A 27,011-nucleotide genomic window follows, 5' to 3' on the forward strand; every position below is an offset into this window, starting at 1 on the left:
CTACCATAATAAAGCCCACCTCCAGACTGCCAAGACCTAAACCTTAAGTGAAATAGAAAACAAAAAACCCTACTTCTTCACACACCACTCAAAGTGCTCACACAGTACTCTTGGTCACTGTTCACCCAAGAAGTGTAGAAGCCAAGGCCTCCATTCCAACCAGTGCTCCATGCAAGATTCACTTCTGTTGTACATAGAGCTGTGAAGCAATTTATTTAATCTCCACTCAGGAGATGCAGGAACCCCATTTATATAATATGTTATAATAATGTGAAAATTATAAAGCTTTTGGAATGGTTTTGGAACAGCCAGGCACAAAAGTGTAGAAAACTCATGGGCTAAATTGAATTTTTTATTGACAACTATATTACTCATTGCTGTACAAGTCATTAATGAAAATAAGCCTAATCATTAATCTTGATGACTGAAAAGAGTTTGAGACTGAGGCCATAAAGAATAAACAGACATCTTATAGGCAAGTTACTATATGTAGATTTCTCTTATTTTAGAAGTGTACACAAAAAAGTGTGTATACTTTGCATGTATTTACTTCAAGATAGCATCTTTGCTGATGTAGCTCTAAATTTACTTGGTGTTTCTAGACTATGTATTACTCTTTTAAATTAAGCTTATAATGTTTACTATAAAACTCATGCCAATGACATGCTCTACATATTTACAGTAATTATGAAGCAATTTTGTATAAACTTTTACAAAAACATCAACATTCTGAACATATTATGCTCAATACAAGTGTGTCATCTCCACCACTCAGGAATAGTTGCCTTATCCAAATTTCATTTGGTTTCATGACCCCTTCAACTTGAAGGCAATAAAAATGAAAAATATGAAAAGAACTTTGTGATTTAAGAAGCCTTTCAAATTAATGTAAAATTGTAAAATCTAAATCTGTTTTTGTTGTACAATCATACTTACACAGAGAATGAAATCTTTAACTTAGTCCAGCTTTAATTAGAACAGAAAAGAATAACAGAGTCTATGGAGACCATTACTCATTATCAACCCAGTATTTTTAATCCAGACGTATCAGATCCTAGCATATTCTGATTGGAAAAAGGAGGCTGAGAGTTCTGTATCTACAAGAGTGACTCAATTCAGATAAATGGTTAATTAAACTATGACAAATACAGGAGTGGAAACTAAGCTTTTAAAGGAGCAGGGTCCATGAAAAATAATCACATTTCTATGAAAAGGCTCAATTTAATATGGCAGAAAAAGCTGAAACAAGCTGCTATTATTATTACTACTACTACATTTGACATTGTGAATACTGTGCAGCTTTGATTTTTTTAAATTTTTTTTTTTTAAAAATGAAATGTATTTTAGTAGATGTTAAGAAGATAGGTTGTATCCTTGCATTTTCTCCACAGCAATTTCTTTTAAAAACAGTCTTACCAAAATCTTACCAAAGTTATCTTACCAAGCCACAGACTGTTAAGATAAGATTTGGAGTTGTCTTAAAACTTCACACAATTAAACAGAGCTTCATAATTCACGGAATCAAAGTAACAAAGTAAAATAAGATATGAAATCATGCCTACTGAAAGGATGGCTAAATCCATCTCCTGAATACCACATTTGCCAACATTTCAAATGCATCTCCTATCCCTATGAAACAATATTCAATCATTAACAAAACTCCCAGCTGAGGGAGGAAGTGAATTTGCAAAAAGTTGCTGCAATTTAACCAGGTCCCCTGCAAATCCAGCTGTAGACCCATCCACATCCATACACTTCAAGCCCCTTTCTGGAAATGAACGTTTCTATTTTACTTGCCATCACTTAGCCATGAGCCACTTCTGACACTCATTATTCCCCTGACTTTTCAGTTTATATGAAACATCTCGTAAATTTACAGCATGTAACATTTCTGGTATGCAGCTTCTAAGGTTGCCCCTGACATGCAGTGTATACTTTCGAGTCCATATTCCCGCTAACTTAAACTGCTAAACCTTTTTGTCAGTTCTCTGCAGTTTACACATGGAAACATTTGCATCAATTTGCCACTTTAGACTCAAAATGTGGGGGGTGTTGTGTGGGGTTTTGGGGGGGGATTTGTGTTTGGTTTTTTTTTTTAACTACGGGTGCTTATCATTTGAAAACCCTACTGAAAGAAAATACCTTTTGGGAGACTATACCATTCCTTGAGGCGCATCGTGCTGCCTGGCTTGGCACTGGATACTGGAATATTGGCGAACTTCTGACTGACAAAGGCAAGAAGCCAGGAGATCACCTAAGCACAGGAGCTGCAAGGTAAACACCCATTATTTTGAGACTTTGAATAGAACCACCAGCTCAGCCGCACTGGGCTGTGCATTGCTGGTCGGTCTCCGCGCTGAGCGGAAATTTAAGTTGATACGCGTATGGACGGAGCCACCCACGCCAGTATTGCCCCGGCAAGAGGCCGGTGGGAGCGGTCTGCGGAGCGGCCCAGAGGAGCACAACCGCACCGCGCCCGCCACACGGCTCCATCTGCCCTTAGGGACGGAGCCAGCGGGGAGGCGAGGGGCCGGCGGCGGGGAGGCTGACCGGCGCTGTCGCAGGCCCCGCCGGGGAGGCTGACCGGCGCTGTGGCAGGCCCCGCCGCGGGCCCGGCCGCCTGGCGCGACGAGCGCTGCGGCACCGAGGGGGCGCGGCCACGGCAGGGCCCGCGCTCGTCCCCCTGGCAACGGCGAGGAGGCGGTGGCGCGGCGGCAGCGTCCACCCGCCGGTCACCTGATCCGAGTCCGTTGGTCACGTGATACGGTCTCCATCGTCGCCATCTTGAAGCGGTGGCCGGGGGTGAGGAAAATTTTTTTTTTTTTTTTTTTTTTCCCTTCATTAAAACCCAGGTAAAAAGCAGGGCCGGCCCGCGGCGCCGCCGGGGCGAGCGGGCAGCGGTCCGGCGGCGGCCGGCCAGCAGGTAGGTAGGCAGGGCGCGAAGCGTGGCGGCGGGCGGGCAGGCCCCGGGGCGGCGCGCCGCAGCCCATGTGCGGAGCCGCGGGCGACTGCGGCTCCCGGCAGAGCCTTCCCCGCGCCGGGCGCAGGCCGCGGCCGGCTTCCTCTCCCCCCCTCCCCGCATCGCCTCCCCGGCGGGCCAGCTCCCCGCAGCTGGGCCGCCGGAGGGGCGGGCGCTGCTCCTCGGCCGCCCTGGGGCGCCGGGCCCGCTGCTGGAGGGCCGCGCCGGCGGCACCTGCGCGATGTAAAGCGGGGCCGCCCGGGGAGTGGCGGCAGGTGCGGGGGCGGAGGGCGGGGAAGGGCAGGGGGGTCGCGCAGGAGGGTGTCGCGGATCCGCGGCCAGGCGACCCCGAGCCGCAGTCCCGGGGCAGGGGCTCCGCTGTCCGGGGGCGGCGGCTGGCAGCACGGAGCGATCCCGCTGGTGAGGTTTCCGTGCCCTCGGGAGCCGCGGTGTGATCAGACTGGCCTGGCCGAGTTGGACTGTTGTGCAAAGCGGTGGTTGGCTTTTCCGAGACCTGAGGGCATTTCACCCCGCCTGTGCCGTGCTGCTCGAGCGGGTGTTTGACACAAGCGGAGCCGGCAGCTCCGGCGCAGAGGCGTTTTCCTCTGGCCTGGATCTCCCCCTTCGGGCCCCTTTGTCGTCCCCAGACCCCGTACTTTAATTAGCCAGTGGCTTGCGTAAAGGGTACGTGCTGGCAGAGCCATTTGCCGGACTGACGTTTTATGCCATGGGAGATCGAATCATCTTTGCTCTTAGTGAAAGTGATGTAGTTATGAAAATCCAGATATTTGTGTACAATTCTTATCATCCCTCTAAAAACCAAAGTCTGCAGCGGTAAGCATTAAACTTGCTCTAAACAAAGAATGATGTAACGTATATATACCGTAGTTACCCATCAGATAACTTACATCAGCTACAATCATCCAGAATCAATACATCTGAAGGTACTCTTTCTGTTTTCATTTTCAACATAGCAGTAGTATGTGGCAGTATTTTTGTTTTATGGTCTGTCTAGGATCTTTCCTCTTTGTTTCTATGCTGCTTTTATATGAAAAAGGTAAGGGAAGTATTTGCCTATTTAGCATTACTTACAAAGTTTTGAAAGTACTGAGTATAATTTAAAGTAGCACCACGTGTTTATAATTTTCCTTAACTCATTCTCAAATTGAAAACATTTCAAGTAGACATTATTCCTTTGAGCACCTCATGTAATATTAAATCTGCTTTCGGGGGGGAAAGCACATTTGTTTACTTTTCGTAATGGTTTTTAAACATATTACAGCCAGTATGAAACAAACAGCACAGTATTTTCATATAACTAAATAGGATGGTTTTCAAATAGCAACCTTAAACTTCTTTTAAGTTAATATGTAATTGGAGATACTACACGAAAGGGATAAAATTTCTTCTAGCCACATAGACGAGAGTTAGTCATTCAATATACTGCGCCAAACAGATAATAGAAATCGAACCAGAAAATGCACATTGAGACATCTACTGGTTTATATTAAAAAAAAGTTAAATACTTGGACGTTTCAGTTTAACAGTAACTCTGGCTACAAACATTGATTCCTGTTAATAAGATGATACTGAACTTGTATTAACTAAGCAGGCTGTTTGGTATACTCTTACGTAAAATGATACTTGTTTGTTTTAAATATATTTATTTTTTAATTTCTGTCTCCTCCAATTGACCTACTATTGCAGTACGGTATTGATCATTTTTAATCTGCTTACATAGATCCAGCTAAAGGCATAAGGCCTTAAGTTGCTTAGTTTTCTAGTTATCATGGATCCAACTACCCTATGGCTTTATTTATTTTTTATTAATTTTTCAGTCTTAATGTAGATTTTAGCCATTACCAAGTAAATATTCTTCAAACTAACACTGAAAAATAACAACATTGAAGAGAGTAGTCTTGTCTTTCTTAATGATTCAGAATTGACAAATATTGCTGCCTTTTCAACTTGAGATACATGAGCATATGAAGTGTGCTTTACTAATATTAACATCTCGTTAATATTAACATTGCTTACGTTGAGAGTTCTGATGATAACCTGAATTGTAAGTGGAATGGCAAATAAAGGTAACTTGAGTAGTTCTGCCCGTAATTTTTCTGTGGTGGGAAAGGGGCACCACAGAACCCGCTCTCGTATGTCTGCTCATTATATTGCTGTATACTAAATCCGTAAGTAGAAAAGAGTGGATTTCATGGGTCTTTAGGTGCAGTTCTGGAAGTTCTGGTTTGGCCTGTGTATGTTTCTTGCAAAAAAAATAAATCCACATGAAAGAACTTGGGAGATATTTTCAAGGATGACTGATACAAGAAATATCTGGCATCTCTTTGTGTTCTAAATGTATATATATAAAATATATAAAAATATATAGTGTATAAAATATATGTGTGTGTATATAGTGGAACTTGAATAGGTTATTTGTAGACATTTTTTCAGAAGTAAAATCCACTGTAGGACTTTTTGTCTGGCTCCTCCACCCCTCACCCCACAGCTTCGCCCACATGACAAAGTATGTTTTAATCTAAATTTATACAGATTGGCTTCTAATTTAACTTCCAACAGTACCACATTATTGCCTGTGTGTGCTGGTTTTGGCTGGGATAGAGTTAATTTTCTTCCTAGTAGCTGGTGTATAGTGCTGTGTTTTGGATTTAGGATGAGAATAATGTTCATAACACACTGATTTAGTTGTTAGAATGTGCTGGTTTGGGCTGGGATAGTTCTTCTTCACAGTAGCTGGTATGGGGCTATGTTTTGGATTTGTGCTGGAGACAGTGTTGATAACACAGGGATGTTTCAGTTATTGCTGAGCAGCACTTACAGACCCAAGGCCTCTTCTGCTCCTCACCCCACCCCACCCCACCAGCGAGCAGGCTGGGGGTGCACAAGGAGCTGGGAGGGGACACAGCTGGGACAGCTGACCCCACCTGACCCAAGGGATATCCCATACTGTATGGCGTCATGCTTGGCGTATAAAGCTGGGGGAAGAAGAAGGAAGTGGGGGACATTCGGAGTGATGGCGTTTGTCTTCCCAAGTCACCGTTACATGTGATGGAGCCCTGCTTTCCTGGAGATGGCTGAACACCTGCCTGCCGATGGGAAGCAGTGAATCAATTCCTTGCTTTGCTTTGCTTGCATGTGCAGCTTTTGCTTTATCTATTAAACTGTCTTCACCTCAACCCACGACCTTTCTCACTTTCACCCCTCCAGTTCTCTCCCCCATCCCATTGGCGGTGGAGTGAGCGAGCGGCTGTATGGCACTTAGTTGCTGGCTAGGGTTAAACCACAACACTGTGGTTTATGGTTAGAAATGTTTAAAGGAAGTGTAAGTGGAAATAGTTATTGCCTTTAGCTTTCCCTCAAAACAGAAAAAAAAATCACTCTTCGTGACTTTAGTACCAATTGATTTTCCCTACAATTAAGGAATTGTAGAAAAAGCTACAATTAGTAGCTTTTCGAGGAAATGACATTTGTAATAAGAAGTATGATTTGACATTTGAATGGTCTTTAATATAGTCATAACTAAATGACTGATGCAAGTAAATACCAGAATTACTTTCTTTTTCTAACATTTCAAGGAAAAAAAATTGCTTATTTTTGTAAATTATGTTGTTGCAAATTGCCATTTGCTTTAGGAGACATCAGTGTATCAGAGTAAGTATGCTAGGAATACATTTTCATATCATATCATATCATGGTTTTTAAACATAAATATGCCAGTTACTATTGATTGGTATATTTAAGTGTCTAGCATTCAAATGTGTAGTCTTTGTAAAGAAAAAGACAATAGCTGTAACAATGATAACCAGCCTATACTTGAAAAATATTTATCTTGCCCTTGTACAACGTGGAGGCAGGCAGTTATAGGCTCTCTTGGAGTTATTCTGTCTAGCTGTATTGAATAGCATCTACGCTATCCACTAAATGTCCTCAAAATCTTTGGCTATTTATATGGCCCTTCTGAAAGTTTTTATTAAGTTAGTGGCATTAGGCTTCCATACTTAGTAGAGGAAGAAATCTAAATAGTACTGGGTTGTAATTTTGTTATTGTGCATGTATAAATTTTAATTTTTTATAAAACCCTTTCTGCTAGGTATTATGGAAGAAGGAAGCAGTGTTGCGGTACTGATGCCAAATATTGGGGAACAGGAAGCTGTGCTGATTTCTGAAACAGTCATTGGCCCAACACTTCAGAACAGTGAAGATCAGAGAAAATGTAAAACTGATCCACTAATCCATGTTATCCAGAAACTAAGCAAAATAGTTGAAAGTGAGAAGTCACAAAGATGCCTTTTAATAGGGAAGAAACGTTCCCATCCTAATGCTTCTGTACAGTCCTTTGACACAGACGATCTTTCTGAAATCCCGGCTAAAGCAATTGAGCTATCTGTTATTGCTACTAAAAAGACTGAAGAGTTACAAGCAGGTTATTTTGTGACGGAATGTCTTCCACAAAGCAAAAAAAAGGTGACGTGCTACCAGTGTAGTCTATGTAAGTTTCTATCACCTTCTCTCTTAACACTACAAGAACATATAAAACAACATGGGCAGAAAAATGAAGTTATATTAATGTGCTCAGAATGTCATTTTGCTTCCAAAAGCCAAGAAGAACTTGAATCCCACTTCCAAAATTACCATGAGAATGATGGTAAAAATAGCATGCAGACAAAAGTGCAGCAATGTGTAAATGTCACAAGTTCATTTTTGCAAGGGCCAGTAGAAGGAAGTGTCAAATCAGGGACTGATCAGACAGGAAATCTGGAATGTAAAGATATAACTCAGTCTACTCATATGCCTGAAATGGGTAGGAGAAAATGGTATACTTATGAGCAGTATGGCATGTACCGGTGTTTAATTTGTCGCTACACCTGTGGTCAGCAAAGAATGTTGAAAACACACGCTTGGAAACATGCGGGTGAGGTTGATTGCTCCTATCCTATCTTTGAGGAAGAAAATGAAACTACCAGCTCATCAGAGGTGGTTGTAACTCACACACCTCATAGTGTGGATACAGTTGTTCTTTCTTTGGAAAGCAGTGAACTTGATATCCACAGTGAACCTTCTCTTCAACTTCAGATTTGCAATTCTGAGCAACTGTCACATAAATCGCCAGTAGGAACAAATGTAAAAGAGGAAGAGATGCTAAATCAGTCTCTAGTCCATTCTCCTACTACAGAGGTTTTAGAGGAGACTATATCAGATACAGAACAGGATAATATGGTAACTGATAGCCTACTTTCATCAGCACAGAAAATCATCAGTTGTAGTCCAAATAAAAAGGGGCACGTTAATGTAATAGTAGAGCGTTTGCCAGGTGCTGAAGAAAGTGTCTTACAAAAGCCTTTCCTGATGAACACTGACATTGAAACAGAAAAAAAATTAATCTCGGAGGAGTCCCATGTTACCTGTGAAGAACGTGATGAAGTTTATCATTCGGATGAAATTCAAGAAGTAATAATAGGATGGAATAATACTGAGAAGAAAGAAAATGAATTGAGCTCTAATAAAAACGTAACAACTGATGAAAATGTGCCTCCTGCACGAAGAAGGACAAATTCAGAGTCTTTACGACTACACTCATTAGCTGCAGAAGCTCTTGTTACAATGCCTATCAGAGCTGCAGAACTAACCAGTTCTAGCTTCAGGACTCTGACTGGAGAAGATGCCGTGGATGCAGGTGCAGGGCAGGGACAAGCTGATGGCCCGTGCATGGCTCATTCTAAAGTGGTATCCTCACTTAAGAACCCTTCAGAGGAGTTCAGTGGCTTAAACCAAAGTGAATGTGCAATAGTTGAGATACAGAAAGAAAGGCCAGAGTTATCAGAAGCACCAATTAAAATGGGCATCAGTATGTCGCTACTCACCGTCATTGAAAAACTGAAGGAGAGGACAGATCAGAATGCTTCTGATGATGACATTTTGAAAGAATTACAAGACAACGCACAATGCCAAAATGCAAATGATGCAAATATTCCTGGAAGTAACCTAGTAGAATATATACCTAATGTAGATCGACCCTACCGCTGTCGCCTCTGCCATTATAGCAGTGGTAATAAGGGCTACATAAAACAACATTTGAGAGTCCATCGTCAGAGGCAGCCGTACCAGTGTCCTATCTGTGAACACATTGCTGACAACAGTAAGGATTTAGAGAGCCACATGATCAACCACTGCAAAACAAGAATGTATCAGTGCAAGCAATGTGAAGAATCCTTTCATTATAAGGTAAAGTTCTTTCCTGTGCCTGTCTATAATAGCTAAATAACCTATTTTGCTGCTTTTTTAATAACTGGTGATCCCTCTTTCTAACTTAATTCAGTCTGACATCCTGGCTTCATTGTCATTACAATTGGGGATTATTGCCAGCAGCACTTTCCGAATATACAATTCAGCTATAATTATTCTGCCTTACCGACTGAAATAAACTTGCTTCCTCACATAAGTTATTTTCCTGAGAACCATCTTATGGATATACATTATCATGTTGTTTTTCTGCCCACATGTAGCAACTACAGGAAGAAATGGAAGCATGGGAGAACTTAATAGTTGAAACTTTTAAAGAATGCTCAAACACGCCCGCTAGTTGTGAGTGTGTGCAAAAGTAATCGTGGCATTTGGGGGTAACATGAGACACTTTGAGGCAGAAATTCTTTTCTTTTTTCCTCTGTTGTTGTGTTGGGCTCGATGTTCTGTAGAACTTAGATCTGAAAGATTACACACCAGAGCAGAATAATGTACTTCTGCCATTTATATAATCGTTATTTCAAGCAGTAGTACTTGTGAGTGTGTTCCTATGTGCTCAGTTCACTACTCAGGAATATAGAATAGATAGCATTAGTATGTAGCTGTACAACTGAAACTCTTGTACACAACGGTAGTGCAAATTTTCCGATATTTACTGTTGTTTAGTCCTAGGTTGAAAAAACGTACAGGTAGGGTAGCAAAAGGCTCTGGCTCCCCTCTCTTCCCCAAGCAAGCAGAAACAGGAATAACATAGGCAATACAAAAATTGAGTCAGTTTTCACACAAGCCATCCTCCAACCTCTAATCTTATATTGCTTTCCGAGTACAATAATTCTGGAGGAAGAACTGTTTGCCACTTGCCTGTGGGAATGGGGGAAGAAGGAAATCCATTTTCTAAACAAACACAAATCATATAATCCTCTCAGTCACTCTCATCAATCCTTTATGTTATTAATTAATGTTATTTACTTTGTTTTGTTTCTAGTAAAATTACCTGAGGGATAATCTGTATATATGTTACCATACATTTTGTAACAGTTGTCATTAAAACTTGAGTAACGATGTCACAAATGATTGCAATATTTGAAGTGACCAGTGTATGTTTGTAGCATATATTTAAACACAGGAAATTGTTTTTTCAGAGCCAACTGCGAAATCATGAAAGAGAACAACACAGTCTTCCAGATATCTTTTCAACAGCTACATCTAACAAACTAATAGTTTCCAATGAAGTAGATGAAAGAGAAGGTACTGTTTATATTTACACTTGAAGTTACAAAAAGTCACTCATAACATTACTTCTGTTTGCTATATTTGTATAAAACTGGTTTTAAGATCTCATTCGTGCTGAAATGTTTTCATGCCTGTTCATAACCTTAAATGTATGTTTTTTTCAGTATGCAAAATTACCATAGTCAGTTTTGAGATATCTTACTGACATGTATTGGTAGGTAAGACATTTTTAGCCCCTGTAATTGGACCTCGTATTTTTTCTTATTAAAAACAACTGGTATAGAGTATTACTGTGAATCTTTAAGAAAAAAATCTTTTTTCCTTTCCTTCAGCAGCTACAGTATTTTCCAAATCACCTACAATAAACAAAAGAAAGCCTTTTTTTATACTCACTGTGGTAATGTAGTTTGCTGTCAGCATATACATACAATACTGTCCATTCTGTGTTTAGAAATTTCTGTTTAATTATGGTAATGTCCAAAATGAGTCATTTGTTTTAGCCCTAGAGAGGCAAATGTAAGGCATTCTAAAAATGCAACCTGTATCTGTAATAGTTGCTAGGGTAACAGTAGCTATGCATTTTCTAAATGTTTGTTTAACTGTGTATCTGCTTATAATTTAGTAGTGTTTGTTTTAAAAACAACCAACAACAACAAAACCCAAACCCTTGGTGTGTTAAGGTAGTAAAATAGGGGAAAAAACAGTGAAATTTTGAAGTTTAGGAGAAAATGTGGTCTTAAAATCCTTGAATGCATCTTCTCCAGTGAGTTAAAGTTACTGAAAATACATACAGCATTTTTATTCTGAAGGCAACACTGTAATTAGTAGTATTTTGCAATTTTAGAGCACTGTAGAAAAATACTAGTAATTATATCACCTCTGAACAACTGTGGGCTGAAGTATTTCCATTTTGTGCACATAGCTTTTTTCTGTCCTAACTATGGTCTCTTGTTTGTTTAGCTAGCAAAATGGTGACTATAATAGTATAATAGATTGCAGTTGAAATTTCTGGGTTCTACTCTCACCTCTACAGCTGATCAGTGAGTGCGAAAGTAATCATTCAAATTAATGCAGCTACTTGTGAAAAAAGGTACTAACCAGCATGAGCTAGGGTGGACGGCTTGAACCATGATTTGTCCAAAGCAACATGGTGCATGTCAGAATAAAATGAGATCCTTAACTCTTGACTTCTGTTCTCTTAGCTCATGCTGCCTCTTTTTCTGGCTTTCAGTAAACAAGTTAGAAACTTAGAAGTTAATTACCTTAACAGCCTCGAGTAAAATGACCCTTCCCAACTCCTTTTTGCTCTCATCAATGCAGAAGGCATTTAAATTCAGGAAATTGATCTGTTGTGCTTAGTACATCCCTAAGACCTAAGCCTGAGAGAGCCATCTGAAGTCAGGGGGAGACAGCAAAAAGGCTAAGGAGGGTCTGCTGGTAGTGGGAACGTTCCCCATTAAGTAGCCATTTTTTCTCTTCAGGAGAAATAGCATAAATATTTTAATGGAAGTGATAGGAAATAAAACTTTGTTAATTTAGTTGGTTACAAATATCTATGAGCACAGCTTGGACTATTACTTCTGACAATGTTTTGTTTGTTTTAAGTCAATATTTTTAAAGATGCCATGATACAGGAATAACTACCTTGCAATGCCTGAAGCATGTCAGATTTTGGGGAATACTGTACCTTTTGAGCTGAAGTCCTGTTAATGTGACTGAAAAACAAGATGCCTATCTGCTTTTGAAAATAGTATGTTTTAATAAGATGGTTTTGGAGTTTATATCCTGATCTTGTAAATTAACTTCCACGAAAGAGGAGCCCCTGTTCGAGAAAACTGCCTGTTTTCAATTTAATTACTTTAGAGATTTTTTAAAATATTTTTTGCTCATTATTGTCTTATAAAAGTGTTACCGCCATGCACTTAAATTAATTGTTTACCCCACATGAAATTTAGTAATGTGGCTTGGATGAAAACAGTTCTCCTTTTAAACTTTTATTAACTCATACTGTGGAATGCTTACATTATTTCAGAACCAATTTATAATCAAATTGCAACACCACTGCAGTACAGCAATCTCTTGTCAAACAGATGTCATCCCTATAAAGCGACACAAAACAAAGAAGTTTATGGCAAAGCATCTGTTTATGTGAAAGATGCCTGAGCTGGAACAGTTTCATTTCTTGCTTATGAAATGGTTAGTCCTAAAAGTCTCTTTATTCATCATGGTTGTACAATAAATTAAAAGGGAGCATTATGACACTGGATATGATCAGACTGTAAATGTCTAATAATGAAGGAATAGGGTAATAAGCAGCATTACAGGAGCACCTGTTACTGCTGCTAGAACAAAGATCTGCCATTTCCATGTTCACTTTTAAGAGACCTGGTATCTTCCATCCAGAAAGCAAAAAAGGCCCCAAACCTACAAGAAATAAGCCAGTGGAGGGGGTGGGGGACACAGCTGCTGTTTTGCAACAGTGAGAGATTATATGATGTATTATAATTTATATGCATTGTTGAAGGAATAAAGTAGTGATTGGTATAAATAATTGCTGCTAAGTGTGTGCTACTGGGTGGTTAGCCACTTATAACTATGCAATAGATAATATGTTTGCATAACGCTTTAAAAATCTCATTAGGTACTGTTTGTTTTAAGCTGCCTGCCCAATAAAATACCAAATTCGTAACAGAAAATACATTTGGAAACAGTTCATTCTAAAGCTGCAGAATTTAAGATGGAAAACCTATTCAAGTAGAGCATGAAATAGCTTAACTTTCACACAACCCCTGCTCTCCTGTAGATCTGCAGCCCAGTAAGTGTCTTTGTATTCATCTGACGTCTTCTACATAAATGTGCACTCATAAAAGAATAATTGTAGAAATATAAATTCCAAAGTCTCCAAGTATATAATTAAGATTGTTTTGATGATTTACATTAAAGGAAAAAAAAAACCCTAGTAATTTTTAACTATATGAGCACATTGTAGGAAAAATTCTGACATATTTTGCTTTAAGGTTGACTTGCAAAGAGTGCATTTTATATATTACTTCCATATTATTTTTTATAAGAAATGTAGAAGAGTAAGCACTGTGTCATGTTTTAAAGTAAAAAATATAAAATATTTTTTCTGCTATCTTGGTACACACAGAATTATTCAAATTTTATTTCAGACTGTCTTTGTATTCAGATTGCTATTTCATATGACATACTATATATTCTTCAGAATAACCCTCTGGGGTTATCAGCCCTACCTAATTACTTTGCATCTTGAACCAAAAGTGCTGGATTTTGGAGCGAAAGTTTAATTAGTGGTAATTTTCCCTTACTGTTTAAGTTAGTCGTGTGACTGTATCCCTCAGAATAATGGATCTAAAACTTTTTTTGACACAATTCAGTGCCCACCTGTGGAAAAAAAATCAAAGTGAAAAGTTGAATTTCCATTTTGGCTGACTCATTCTACTGGTTTATTCTGCAATGTCTCCTTAAAGAGTTTTACCATAAAGATTCTTAATTGTTGCTTTGCTAATGAAAAGATTCAGTCTGGGTTATTGGAGTCCAGCATCATCAAGAGGAAAGTCCAGAACAAAATTATCTTTACAAAATCTCTTCAGTATTTTGGAGTCAGGAGGTGGAACTTCTGTTTTCATGATAAAATCTACAGCTCCTCCAGAGTTCAATCTGCTTGTCTCATTCCTCCCTTCTTTAGCTAAAAAGAATTGTAATTCAGGAGGTGAAAAAGGAGGGGGTTTTGGTCAGTTTTTATTACTCCAAACTGGAAAGAAGTTCATGGTATTTGGACCTAAGCAGAGATATGTCTAAAAAGTCTACTTTCTATCTTTTTGGACAGTCACTTATTTCAAATTTCAAGCTTGTCTGTCTTTTCAAACTGCAAGTTGGAACAGTGGTAGACAGACCCTCCTCTGTGTGACATGGACCTTCAGTGCTCTTGACCTTGACAAGCCTTTAACAGGATTGTTCAGGATTCAGAATAGAGGGATCCCATTTTTCAGGGAGAGTAGTTATTTTGGGGTTGGGGAGGAGCTGGGAGGCCTGGGAAGTAGAACACCTGCTAGTATTATTAGAGTTCTTAAGGCAATATCTGATAAAAACCATCCAACTAATACACCCCTTTCTGTTCCACCTAGGGTCTTCTGGTGTATCCTACCAGTAGTAAACCCCTTCACAACACAAACTAATGATTTGTTTGTGCTGGAGATGTGCTTCATATGAGCATGAAGTTTCTGAAGGCTGTTGTTGCAAGATTTGAGCTTTACTTTGTCTCCCACACATTATTTATTGAATTGTATATTTATTTTGGTTTGGGGGTGCACTTTAGTAATGATCATTACTCACCAAAGAAATTCTCTAAGGATCTCTATGAGAGTTTCTTCAAAGACCACGTACGTAACTGAGAGTAGTGGCTTGCCTGTTCAGCCAGCTAATAAGAATTTGGTGTAAAGATAAAATGAACTTAAGCACCTTCCCTGCACTTGGGGGGGGGGGCGGGGGGGGGAAGTAGAATTACTTAGGCTAGTGAAGAGGTTAGATGCAGAAAGAAAACCCTTTGATTTTAGTTCAATGCTTCTTTTGGCAGTAGTGCTGATTTGAACAACTCCAACCTTGGTGTTCCTTCATGTTTCTTCTGTTCCCTCATTTGGGGAGTGCATGAAGGCTGTGTGATGGGCTGGAATGGGAAAATGACCTGCATAAAAAATACCATCCCTCTTCCCAAATGTTAATATTTTAACCCAAATCAGTTCCATTATTCAGTGAGGGAGCAGGAATAGGGCTGTTTAAGTCTACACACTTACATATCAAAAATATTCAAACTGTGCACTTGCGGGCACACATTTTCCTATGTTAAATTAGTCATTAGCCTTTGTCTCTGCAACCATTAATTTTTCAAAAGTCTCTTTCATTCTGGAAAAAAAATTATTTTTGTTACAATTGCTTTTTAGTAATTTGGAGAAGTTCCAAATTATTTCTTAACACATCTGGTCAGTATCTATTTTTTTTAATCATCTCAGATCCTTCTGAAAGTGTGAGTATGTGTGGATGATAAAGAGGATTCAGGTGCTTCAGGAGGCCTTTTGCTTTTCTTTTGTATGTTTGCCAGTTTCAAACTTCTTTCTCAATGCCCATCTTTTCCTTTGATTTGATCCATTCCGCAAAGCAGTGAAACTGCTGGATTCAGCAGTTCCCACATTTTATCACCTTTTGCTGTAACACAGGATTTTAACACAACGGCAGGAAGAAGGGAAGTGTCCGCATAGAGAGAAAGAATGTGTTTTCCCCAAATTTTAATAATTCCAGTAAATGGTAGGGTGAATGCAGAACAGCATGGTGAATAAACTATACCTTTATTATCTCTATGTCTATTGCCAGTTTGCTCCAGATACTTTAAAAGTATTAAATATTTGTAGATATTTTAAAGTATTCCTTTAAAATGTTAATTCATAATTATTTTCATAATTCAGTTGTGCTGAAATTATCATCTGAGAACTCCTTACAATGTTGAATGTAACTCTCTAAAATAATGGATTTTGTTTCATACAGGAAATAAGTCTTCAGTTCAGAAACTGTATAGATGTGATGTATGTGACTATACAAGCACAACTTATGTTGGTGTACGAAATCACAGACGAATTCATAACTCTGATAAGCCATATAGGTAAGTGTCTCAGTTACTGCTGGCTAATGCCACATGCCTGGTTTACTTGTTTTAACTAAAAAGATTACTTTATTGCTCATGCAATTTTTCAGATATTGCTAAAGAATTTCAGTTACATAATTTTACTGCAGATTTGAAGGAGCCACACTTGCTGGTTGACTCAGACTATGTAATTAAGATTTGCTAACTTTTCCAGGATGCATCTTTTGCTATAGCAGACTACTGCTTCTTTTCAGTTTGAAGCATTCACATGTGGAAAGGGAAATAATTAAATTGTAATATTGAACTTTGGCCAGTAGTAATAATATATCTCAAACTCCTTGCACACTTAAGTTCATTTTGGATTTGCTTTATTGCAAAGTGTTCTCCTTTGTCATACTGCTACTTTGCACATTGGCTTCTACAGAGCGTGGCAGAATTCTGCCCTTTGTCTTGTCACCAGTCTCCTCATCTTTTTCACAGGTTTCAAACTATATTAACACACTCACTTAGGATCAGATTTTATAACATTTCTACAAGGATGTTATATAGATTTATATAGAAACTTTGATATCTAAAATCACATGTAATACTATAGCTCAGGTCCCCAGCAGAAAAATAAATCATGCATTTTTCTATTGGTTGCTGCATAAATTCCTGCAAATTCAATCTATGCTCATTCAGTGTGGATCTCTGTCCCTCTCTAGTGGCTAGAAAATAGATCTGAGTTAATAGAATTTTTAAGCTAACATACTTCTATCTTTTTAATACAAATTCTGGAAACTCAACACCTTGAAATGCGGAGCTCAGCCAGGGACTTTCTCTTTTAGATAAATAAACCCAGAATTTTGATTTCTGCATTATAATAATATCCCAGAACACTAGCAAAAATTTGCAAGAAGTTTGCTCAGAGAGCAAATGTGGAATACAAATATATATTTTTTTTTTCCTCCTCAGAATCTTCCCTATTGCCGTTATTTGTTACTTAGTGGGGTTGGAACAGCAGATTCTGTAGCGTGGTAGTTTTCTGAATTGGTATTAGCCAGCCTGTTTGATTAGGAGCCCTTGAAAATTTTCCACTGGTGATATAGACTGCTGCATACTAAATTTAAGCCTACTGATCTGGCTTGCTTTTCTTACTATTTTCTCATAAACCCCTCAGACAAATCTGCAGACCTGATAGGATACTTAAGTCACAGCCTAAAAACCATAAAGATCCAGTATTTATGGTATTTCTCCTTCCGAAACATGTATTCCTCAAGCCTTTCATAGTATCAGATAGCAACCTACTATATTGCTGCCATTTTTATAGCTGTAAACATATTTTGTTACTTGTTTGACAAAATATGCTGGAAATTAAACTGTATAGCCTCCAATTATGCATTTGTGTAGATTTGATACCTTCTGCATTTTAATATTGCACAATTAAGTCCTTTCAAAAATAAAGTGAGTAATCTTAAGGTAGGTATCCTGCAGTCTCAAACTGTTTCACACTATAGACCAGACTTAGTAAATATTGGACATTTTACCATTACAAAAAAAGAAACAATTGAAGTCCTAACAAATATGCAGAGTTTTAGCTGAGCTTGATGGCTTCTATTTTAATATGTTATATACAGGAAGCTTGTGTGGTAGTGTATTGATATTTATGAATAGCATAGTATTTTGTGTAATACTTCAGGATCTAAATCCAGGGATCTAAATCTAGATTGGGACTGTTTTATGTATTGTTTTTATACAAAGATATTGTGACAGAAGTAAAAAAATAAAAATTGAGACAGCATGATGTGACACACTTGTCTTAGGGCATTTGAATCTAAACGTGTTGATCTTGTCACTGATTTCTATTTCAGATATAATGCTCTGAAACGTAGACATTTTATTACTAAATAGATAGTTTGGCTTTTAAAATGTCATGAGAAACATGGCTGTTGCATGAAGTAGAACATGTATTCTTGAGGAGCAGGACTCACTTCTAAATATACTATGTCCGCTATAGCTCTTATGGTCATATTCTGCCCTTGCATAACATAGCCAAGCAACTTGCATTAGGGCTGCATCCATTCAAGTGCATCCACATCTCCCTTGTACTTTGTGATGCTTACCAACTTCAGTAGAGTTGGACGAGATAGATGTCAGGAAGGAACATCATCCATATGCCTAGTGATTCTTGCTCAAAGGTAGAAGCTTTTTTGGGCTGCAGAGGATTCTCATGGTCCAAAAATTGAAGGTTAATGTCATCACTTGGACTTCCGTAAATATTGTTAGTCTTTAACTGTAGTCTTTCCAGATACCTTTGCTTTCTCATAGATTTTTATTTCTGGAATAGTGGTAGCAGTTAATTGTCAGATTAGTTTACTTCTTGTTGTCTCTTCAGATGTCGAGTATGTGACTTCGCCACCACAAATATGAATAGCTTGAAATGCCATATGAGGCGGCACCCCCAGGAGCATCAGGCAGTGCAGCTAATGGAACAGTACAAGTATGTAAGAGTTCTAATTTGGCAAAAAGCTGTGATAGTAGTGATTTTGTTATATTAAGATACAAAGCAGAGTTCAGATCCTATTCTTTTCCCTCCTAGATTCATTCTTTGTTCCAGTGACTTTTTTTTTTTTGAGAGAGAGAGAGAAAGAGATTTGATGTGGCATTCCCAGGTGACGTTTATGCTAGCTAATTAAACATGTCCATGACCTCCCTCTGGTACAGTATTAAGCTTTTTCTTTCCAGAATGGGGTGGTTGCATATAAACTGCCTATTGCAAGTAGTTTCTGGACCGTGTTAATTGCCAAAGCATGCCTGGAATTGTTTGGGAGAATGCCTGTGCCAAAACCATGCCAGGGGCTCTTCTAACATTTAACATTATAGATTGTGTCGTGGTTTAACCCCATTTGGCAACCAAGCACCACACAGCTGCTCGCTTACCCTCCCCACACCCAGTGGGATGGGGGAGAGAATCTGAAAAGCGGAAGTAAGAAAACTTGTGGGTTGTGATAAGAACAGTTTAATAATTGGAACAAAATAATAATAATGATAATGATGATGATGATGATGAAAAGGAAAACAGTGAGAGAGAGAGGGAGAGAGTAACAAAACCCAGGAAAAACAAGTGATGCAACCACTCACCACCTGCCGACTGACATCCAGCCAGTCCCTGAGCAGCGATCGCTGCCCCGTGGCCAACTCCCCCTAGTTTCTATACTGAGCATGACATCATATTCTATAGAATACTCCTTTGGCCAGTTTGGGTCAGCTGTCCTGGCTGTGCCCCCTCCCAGCTTCTTGTGCACCTCCTTGCTGGCAGAGTATGGGAAGCTGAGAAGTCCTTGACTGAGTATAAGCACTGCTTAGCAACAACTTAAACATCAGTGTGGTATCACATTATTCTCATGCTAAGTCCAAAACACAGCACTATACCAGCTGCTAGGAGGAAAATTAACTCTACCCTAGCCGAAACCAGGACAAATTGTTAAATTCCAGTACCCAGGAATGTTCTCTGGCTTTGTTTAATATCCTAGTCTAGGCACAGCCTTTACACATACATGTTAGTTAGAATCCAGATTGGCATCATGCTGCCCTAGTTGAATAGTCATTATGTTTAATTGATGAGTGTCCTTTATAGTCTGTCCGTAGATACGTGTGTTTCATATATATGCATATAGATACGAGAAAGTTGGCACAAATATGTGCAATTGTTTACTGCTAACTTGCAACAAAAAATAAAAGCTGGGAAAGGAAAGAAAATCAGGAATATTCTGAACATTTCATAGTGGAATATTTTAAAGGCAATAGGAAGAATCCAAATAAAGCACATTCACGTAAGGGTTGCTTCTCAAGAAAATCTGCTTCTACAACTTCAAAGTTCTTCCATTGCATTTTTTCCCCAAAATGTTCCTAGTAGCATTAAGTTCTATTTGCTTTACAGTCATACTTCATACAGGATTGCTGAATGCTCTTAGTATTACTGAAGATTACTGAAAACCTCCACACTTTGGTTCCTGCATCCTGAAGGAAATAGTCTATCAAAAGCTGCAAGACAACTGTTTCCTCAGTAGATCAATTTAGGATACACTTGAACAGTAAAGTTTAATAATTCAGCGTAGGTCAACCAGTAGGGCAAATCATGCTATAGAATTGAAAGGGTTCTACTGCTAAACTCAGTGGTGAAATAATTTTGTTTCTCTTGGAATGTCTTGCATATACTGTAACTATACATTAAGTATGATCATGAAGTATAGTGCATCAAGCTAAAAGCTGTTGAGTTTCTGTGTCTTTGGTGCTAAAGCAGTCAACAGCATATGGCTCATTATATTGTTCTCAGCAAGGTAAATCTGATTAGTAAATCACCCGAATAAATTAATGTACTTAAAAAAATGAGACTGAAATTAAAAGGGGATAAAAACAAACACTAAGCTGTTGCTTCTTTCACTGTGTTACCAACCCACTGACCAAGCTGTGTCAGAACAGTTTTCTGTGTGCAGAAAAATCATATATATAGTAAGACTAGTGGAATACATATTCATATAGAATGGAATTAAGATTATTTGTTGATATTTGTCTTTTGCAAAAAAAACTATTTTGGCCTAATTTTATCTATAAATTAACTATAAGGTCTGCCTTTTATCTTATTTTTAATGATGCCATTATTTTGTAACAGCCTTATTAGAAATACTAAGATTCTCAGCCTGAGAGTGAACTTGTCTATATTTGGAAGCATCCATTTTCTTTATAAGGCTTCAAATTAGAAGGAAAAGAGAAAAATAGGATAGTACATTCCAAATCAAGTAGTTGAGAAAAGTGAGCTAGAAGGACATGCCTGTTGTTCCACAGCAGGACAGAATTATCTTGCTACATAAGCAAGGTAATGTACCATGCCTTCACCTAACTTGTGAGATTTTTGCTGTTCTCCACAATCCTCTGCTGAGTAGTCGTTTCCTGTATATGATTATTTGCAAGGCATTTAAGGATTATATCCTACTGTCATTAAGAGAAGTGGTTAAACCTTGCTGAATTGTAGTGTGTAACATGGTTTTATGTAGGCCTTCTCATGTTTCTAGGTTGTATTTCTGAAAAGGTCTTAAAAATTTACAAAAACTTCCTAGTATAGTAGTCATTTTAACAGCCTTATCGTAGTGTAACATATCGGCATCACATTGCTTGAGCAGAAAACATCTTGTTGTCATTGAGGAATGAGATAGACTGAGATGCATTCCTAGCTATAATTTATTAGAACCAGGTCACCTTTGGTTGATGCTGGTCTTTTCCGTGTGATTTGAGAAACTGAAGACTTCCAAAGTAGCAGGTAGCTAAGCAAAGTAGCTTCCTCATCCAAAAGACAAGGAGCTATGTCGTCTTTACCATGAGTACTCTTCTGCTCTGGATGTCATGCAGTATTACTCATCTCCTTCATGCTGAGATGACTAATTTATCGTCTTAGAAAACACTTGTAAAAAAAACTCCTCTGTTGTATGTTTACATATGAAAAAAGTGCTAATGGGATTTGATCAGTCTTGGGTTATTTGTGTCCATAAATACACACTACATCTCTATGTAAAGAGGATTTATTCTTCAAGGTTTTGTTCTCTACTGTGTAAGACTGTTTTATAGGGAAATAGAAAATTTAGTGTTGTGGTACCCGAGCTGATGGAAAACTCTGTGGACAAAATTGTCACCTGTCTGAATCTTGATCTGTGAATACATTCAAAGTCTGACTGGACGCTGTCCTTGGCAACCTGCTGTAGCTGATCCTGCTTGAGCAGGTGGACTGGACTAGGTGATCTCAAGAGGTCCCTTCCAATTTCAACAATTCTGTGATCCTTAAAGAAGCTAATATATGCTACACCAGGAAAGGCTTTATTACTTCAATTAAAATTATCAGTGCTAATTACACAGCTTCTGCTTGATTCAGAGCAATGGCAAAGAGAGCTCAGCACCTCCCTGCCAGATACCACACTAATGTACTCCATGTCTCTGCAGTCATCAGAACTGTTGCATTTTTGCAGTATTTAAACAGTTTTAACAAGCCAAACAGATAAGATTTTAATTAAGTTGTTTAAGAAGTCAGAAGAAGCAAACTTAAAATTTCTCAGACCCTAAAAATAGGCTTACATTTCAAAATGAAACTTTGCAAAGTAACTTGGCCTAGTTATGAAACTGAAAAGGGGGACCAAGAAGAGGATTGACGTGTATCTCTCTGTTTACTCATCCTTTTGGAAGAACTAACCCATTACTAAACTAATAAAATTTAACTTCTAAATGTTTCTCTTTTTCCTTCTCCACTCCTTTTTTCTTAGATGTTCTCTCTGTGGATATGTATGTAGCCATCCTCCGTCCCTGAAGTCCCACATGTGGAAACATGCAAGTGACCAAAATTATAACTATGAGCAAGTGAACAAGGCTATTAATGATGCAATTTTGCAAAGCAGCAGGTATGTCTGGTTTACTTTCAAGCCGTATCATTTAGAATTTTCAAACAACCCAACTCTGATCCAAAATAAAGTTCCTGTCAAAAAGCAACAACTGTACGTTTTGATATTTGTTTCAGTTTTTATTATTATTTCAGGTTTCAAGGACAGCTTCCTGACAAAACCTTATTAGAAGGCACAGATGAAAGTACAGTACCTATACTAGGAAGTTCAGACAACTTGGTGTCTTTTACAGAGTCTATTAACCAGACTGTGAATGAAATTTCAGGTTCTGATGAAAATGAAAAACCTAACTTGATGAATACCTCATGCAGTTTAGAAAAGAACTCCACTCTACCCCATCTTGGCGCAGAATACTGTGTTCTTCTCTTCTGCTGCTGCATTTGTGGTTTTGAGTCTACCAACAAAGAAAATCTGCTGGATCATATGAAAGAACACGAGGGTGAAATCATAAACATCATTCTAAATAAGGACCACAACACAACTCAGAGCACAAACTAGGTGAAGCAGTAAGTTAAAGAGGGGGTTTCCTAGGGTGAATATTTTGTTTCTTTGCTAATTTTTGCCTGAGAAACTTGCTAAAGAGAAGAATTGCAAGCAAAATTTGATTTCCCATGCTGAGTCCTTGTTTCAGTAGGAGTACAATATTTTAACCAGGGACCGATGAATCATTTAAGAGAGAAATATAAGGAGTGGGGAACAGAACGATCCATTTTAACCTGTTATTTCTCTATATGGTGCCAAGAAGGTAGGATTGTTGGGTTTTTTTTCTTTTGTCAGGTACTAGTCAGTAATAATGCATTAGTACAGTATGTTAAAACCCAAAGGTATGAAAGCTTTGTATCAATTGAAAAGCTTTTTTCTTCCTCCCTGTTGTTTTCCAAGCAAAGAACTTTTTTACCCTCTTTTTTGAAACTGGCAACAGACCAAATACAGATTTAAAACATGATCTCATAAGCCCCATTGCCTGGATTCTGGAAAGTAGGGAGAGGGGAGGTGGGTGAGGGCATGTGTCTACTTGCATGCACGCATAGGCATTTCATTTTTCCCAATCTATTTTTAAGGCCTTACAAACTCAAAGTCGTCCTTCAACAAAGGCTGCTGTCCTTTCTATCGATTTAGAGCAGCAGGAGCTGAGGAGCCTAGAAGCATTTTGCTAATAACTATTTGTCTGATTGGATCCTAACTTTTGAATTGATAGTGTGTAAAAGATCCTTTATAATAATGACCTGCTGTTTCTTAATGGTTTTCTTGACACATTCAGCAGAACTATTTAAAAAAAAAAAAACTTATGTCACTTTTAATTTGTGGTGATTACTTTGCAGTATGTATCAGCAATGTTTTTTAATGAGAACAAGAAATTAACAGTAATTGCCACAAAGAGATGTAGATTAAACCTATGGAGATTCCTAAAGCTGTAGGTGAGCACAAAGTGGGATTTTGAGAAATGCCTACATGCTTTGGAGTTCTTTGAAATCCCCCTGGCTGTCTAAATTTCCCATTTGTCTGGCAGAGCTGTAACTGTAGAAATAATTCAGTGAAAGATAGAGTAATCTTCCTGTAGAAAATCATATTAAAAAAGAAAAAAGGCAAACAGTATTTTAAGCAAAAACTGTATCCAGTCACTTGTAGAATAAATTTTACTAGTGCATATAATATGGATTCATAAAGGGAATTAGGGATTACTTTGTTTTCTAAGAAAAACATAGAAATCTCTCCCTTTTAAAGCCTTTAGCTTCTAAAATTACAGTGCCTTTTTTACAGTTACAGCAGCTTGCAGTAGAAGACATTCATCTGTGTATCAGTTTGGAATACTATTATACTGGCTAATTACCTGGCAACTTTGTTGAGGTTATTTATAAAGTTGGCTACTTAAATTGTTTGAAATATATACTTCAATCAAGTGGAGTAGTAGCACTTCCAAAGAAGCCCTTTAGCAGCCAGATTTAAACTTCCTAGTTTGGGTGTGTATTTTTGCTTTTAATGAATGGCAGATGCACAGAAGCATGCCTAGTTCCTGACACGGGGATGCAGTTACCTGATTTTTAGTAGCTCATTACTTTAAAAATTACTTACTCTTAGAAAAATAGTATTTTATGGTTACTTCCTATTCATACATTTCTGCTAGCAGAAATAAGCTACAACTGTAAATCTAAGAAGGTGGCATATGTAGTGTACAGTCTATTGCGCTATCGCTGACTAGAAGTGGCAAACAGGAAAAGAAAACAAGTCTTGTTAGAAATTTATGAAGCAGCAGAAAATCTAAAGGCCAGGGTGAAGGCACTACGATTCCAAGTACATTTCATGATTTTTTGTTTTCAAGTGGTTTCCTCAATTTGATTTGTTCTTTTGGGTTAAATACCTGTTACTTTGTTTGTAAATGAGATAGCAGAAAGTACACATTGTACTTTAAAAATTGGTCAGGATATAACATCAGAGCGTTTTTGTGTCAGATATTTGAGATGTTTTAAATACATATGTGAGGTAAGAATATGGTTTTTTCAGTTAAAAGTTATCTTTCATATTCCTATAGATGGATTTTACATTTGAAAACACGAATTATTTACATGATCTCAAATTCAATTAGAGATAGTAAACTTTCAATGGGATATTCATACTGTCTTACTGATGCCAATATTTTACCTTCACTATAGAATTCATGTGAAAATAGTAGATTATCTGGAATATATCTCAACTTTCTGCTTCAGAGATCCCATTTGTTGAAAAAATTAAACATTGAAAGAGATCTGTAGTAATGCCAAACTACCAGTCAGTATTCACAGAAACAATATTTTGCCACATTGGTTTTTTTTTGTAAAGGGATAATTATTTTAAAGTCACTCAGCTAGTGAAAGATAAAAACATGAAAAACTTGCATTCATAAGCTAAGAAGGAGATGGCGGTGAACCGACTTAAAAAGCAAGTAACCTTGAATCAAAATTAACGATATTGGTGTATGTGGAAGCCACATTGCAGCATTAATTATAATGCACCAGGATTCATTGTAATGGGATTACTAAACAGGATGCGTCTATTCACAGTTGCTCTTTGCCATCTTGTTGCTTTTTTTCTTTTTTACCATGTGTTCCTATAAAATAGTAGAAGGTTAGTTGCCTCTAAAAACTGTTATCAATCCTAACAAATGCCAACAAATAATTCTTTCCCATATGCACAGAGATTTCTTTTTTTTAACTGTCTTCATGCTGCTTGCCATTAGTTACCCACTCACAATGCCCATGGACTTTATCAGAAGTTCTGCATGTGAAGTAATTATGGACTTAGTTTTTCTGAAAGCAAATTATTCCTCAGGTTATCTGCTTTAGAAAGTGTATGGTTGGCTTGGTTGCATGTTAGGTAAGGGTTTTTAAGCACATTTCAAAGTCACCAACACTGCGGTCTTCCCCTTTCTTTAAGCTTTTAAAATATTTTCAGATCTTCTGTCACAGCACTATCAGATCAAGCTATTCACTTGCTGTTTGTTTAAATTAGATTTTATTCTGTGATATGAACTGTAACTTGCAGCTTTGTTTTAAATGCCTATACTTCTACTAAAGAGAAAACTTCCTTCGTACTAGGCTATACTGATAAATAGGTGCATATTTCATCTTTCCAATTTATGCTTGGCCTGGAAAAATAGAGTGGGATTCAGTCAGAGTTACTGTATTTTCCTCTTTCAGAAGCACTTATTTAATCATTTTAAAAATTGTACAGTCGGTGCTCAAAGTAACATTTGTTAAGATATATTTAATAGAAATTTACATTTGCATTTGATATTCATGGACATGGGTACATGTATTTTTTTAAGAAAAGGTATTGTAACACTATGGCACTGCTTTTATAGCCAAAGTATAAGAAATTTAGAAAACTGACATGTAAAGACTGCAGTTAATTCTGATACTGTATCTTATAAATAGGATGACTTTCATTTTATAAAATTATCCAGCACATTAAGCTGCATGCCTTAAGCTCTCTAGGATCGTGTTCCTGATAGACGACTGTTTGGAACTATGAAGCAAAGTCTGTAGTACTACTTTAACTACCTTCTGAAATACTGTACAATGTTAGAATAATTTATTTTGCTTTACAGGAGTTTGTCACGTATTGACTTTAATATTGTATTTTGGTAATAAACTTTTTTTTGTTAAACACTTTAGTCACTTTTATTTGACCTGTATGAAATACGAATATGGAAAATTCAAACACTGAACCATCATTTAGAGAGATGGGAATCTGTTTAAACCAAAAAGTATTTGAAATACTTTACTGCCATTTCTCACTCTTGTGTCAAGTTATCACAGTTTTAATACAAGTTTTATAAGAGTAACTGTAGTAATGAAATATGAGACTATTACTTGTAAGCCTGCATGCAGTTATAACGTAACAATGCTGAAGGACAGAACTGCACTTTCAAAATTCATAATGAAGCTAGTGGGAATTTTTTCCCTAATTTAAATGGAGTGAAAGCCTTATGCAGCTTTTTTCA

The 27,011-nt window shown here is 37.8% G+C and overlaps 1 protein-coding gene across 3 annotated transcripts; it reads left to right on the plus strand.

Moving 5' to 3' along the window:
- Positions 1–2,771: 2,771 nt before the first annotated feature.
- On the plus strand, positions 2,772–26,634 carry ZNF507 (zinc finger protein 507). Of its 3 annotated transcripts, none has more exons than XM_075715323.1 (7): positions 2,772–2,802; positions 7,071–9,202; positions 10,363–10,468; positions 16,013–16,127; positions 18,484–18,588; positions 22,397–22,531; positions 22,666–26,634. In XM_075715323.1, exons 2-7 carry the CDS (start codon positions 7,076–7,078, stop codon positions 23,027–23,029), a joined length of 2,952 nt encoding a protein of 983 aa, XP_075571438.1. In that variant the 5' UTR covers positions 2,772–2,802; positions 7,071–7,075; the 3' UTR covers positions 23,030–26,634. The 3 variants fall into 3 exon arrangements, with proteins under 3 accessions (XP_075571438.1, XP_075571440.1, XP_075571439.1); XM_075715325.1 differs by having other exon boundaries at positions 22,797–22,819; XM_075715324.1 differs by lacking the exon at positions 18,484–18,588.
- The last annotated feature ends 377 nt before the right edge of the window (positions 26,635–27,011 follow it).

The sequence above is a fragment of the Pelecanus crispus genome, chromosome 8 (assembly GCF_030463565.1).
Source record: "Pelecanus crispus isolate bPelCri1 chromosome 8, bPelCri1.pri, whole genome shotgun sequence".
NCBI classification, from domain to species: Eukaryota; Metazoa; Chordata; class Aves; order Pelecaniformes; family Pelecanidae; genus Pelecanus; species Pelecanus crispus.

Bases quoted from the DNA above. Each gene is read 5' to 3' on its own strand.
- ZNF507 (XM_075715323.1), top strand. From the start codon at position 7,076: ATGGAAGAAGGAAGCAGTGTTGCGGTACTGATGCCAAATATTGGGGAA. The intron at 10,469-16,012 runs GTACTGTTTATA...TGTTTCATACAG, and splicing joins TGAAGTAGATGAAAGAGAAG to GAAATAAGTCTTCAGTTCAG. The intron at 18,589-22,396 runs GTATGTAAGAGT...CTTTTTTCTTAG, and splicing joins CAGCTAATGGAACAGTACAA to ATGTTCTCTCTGTGGATATG.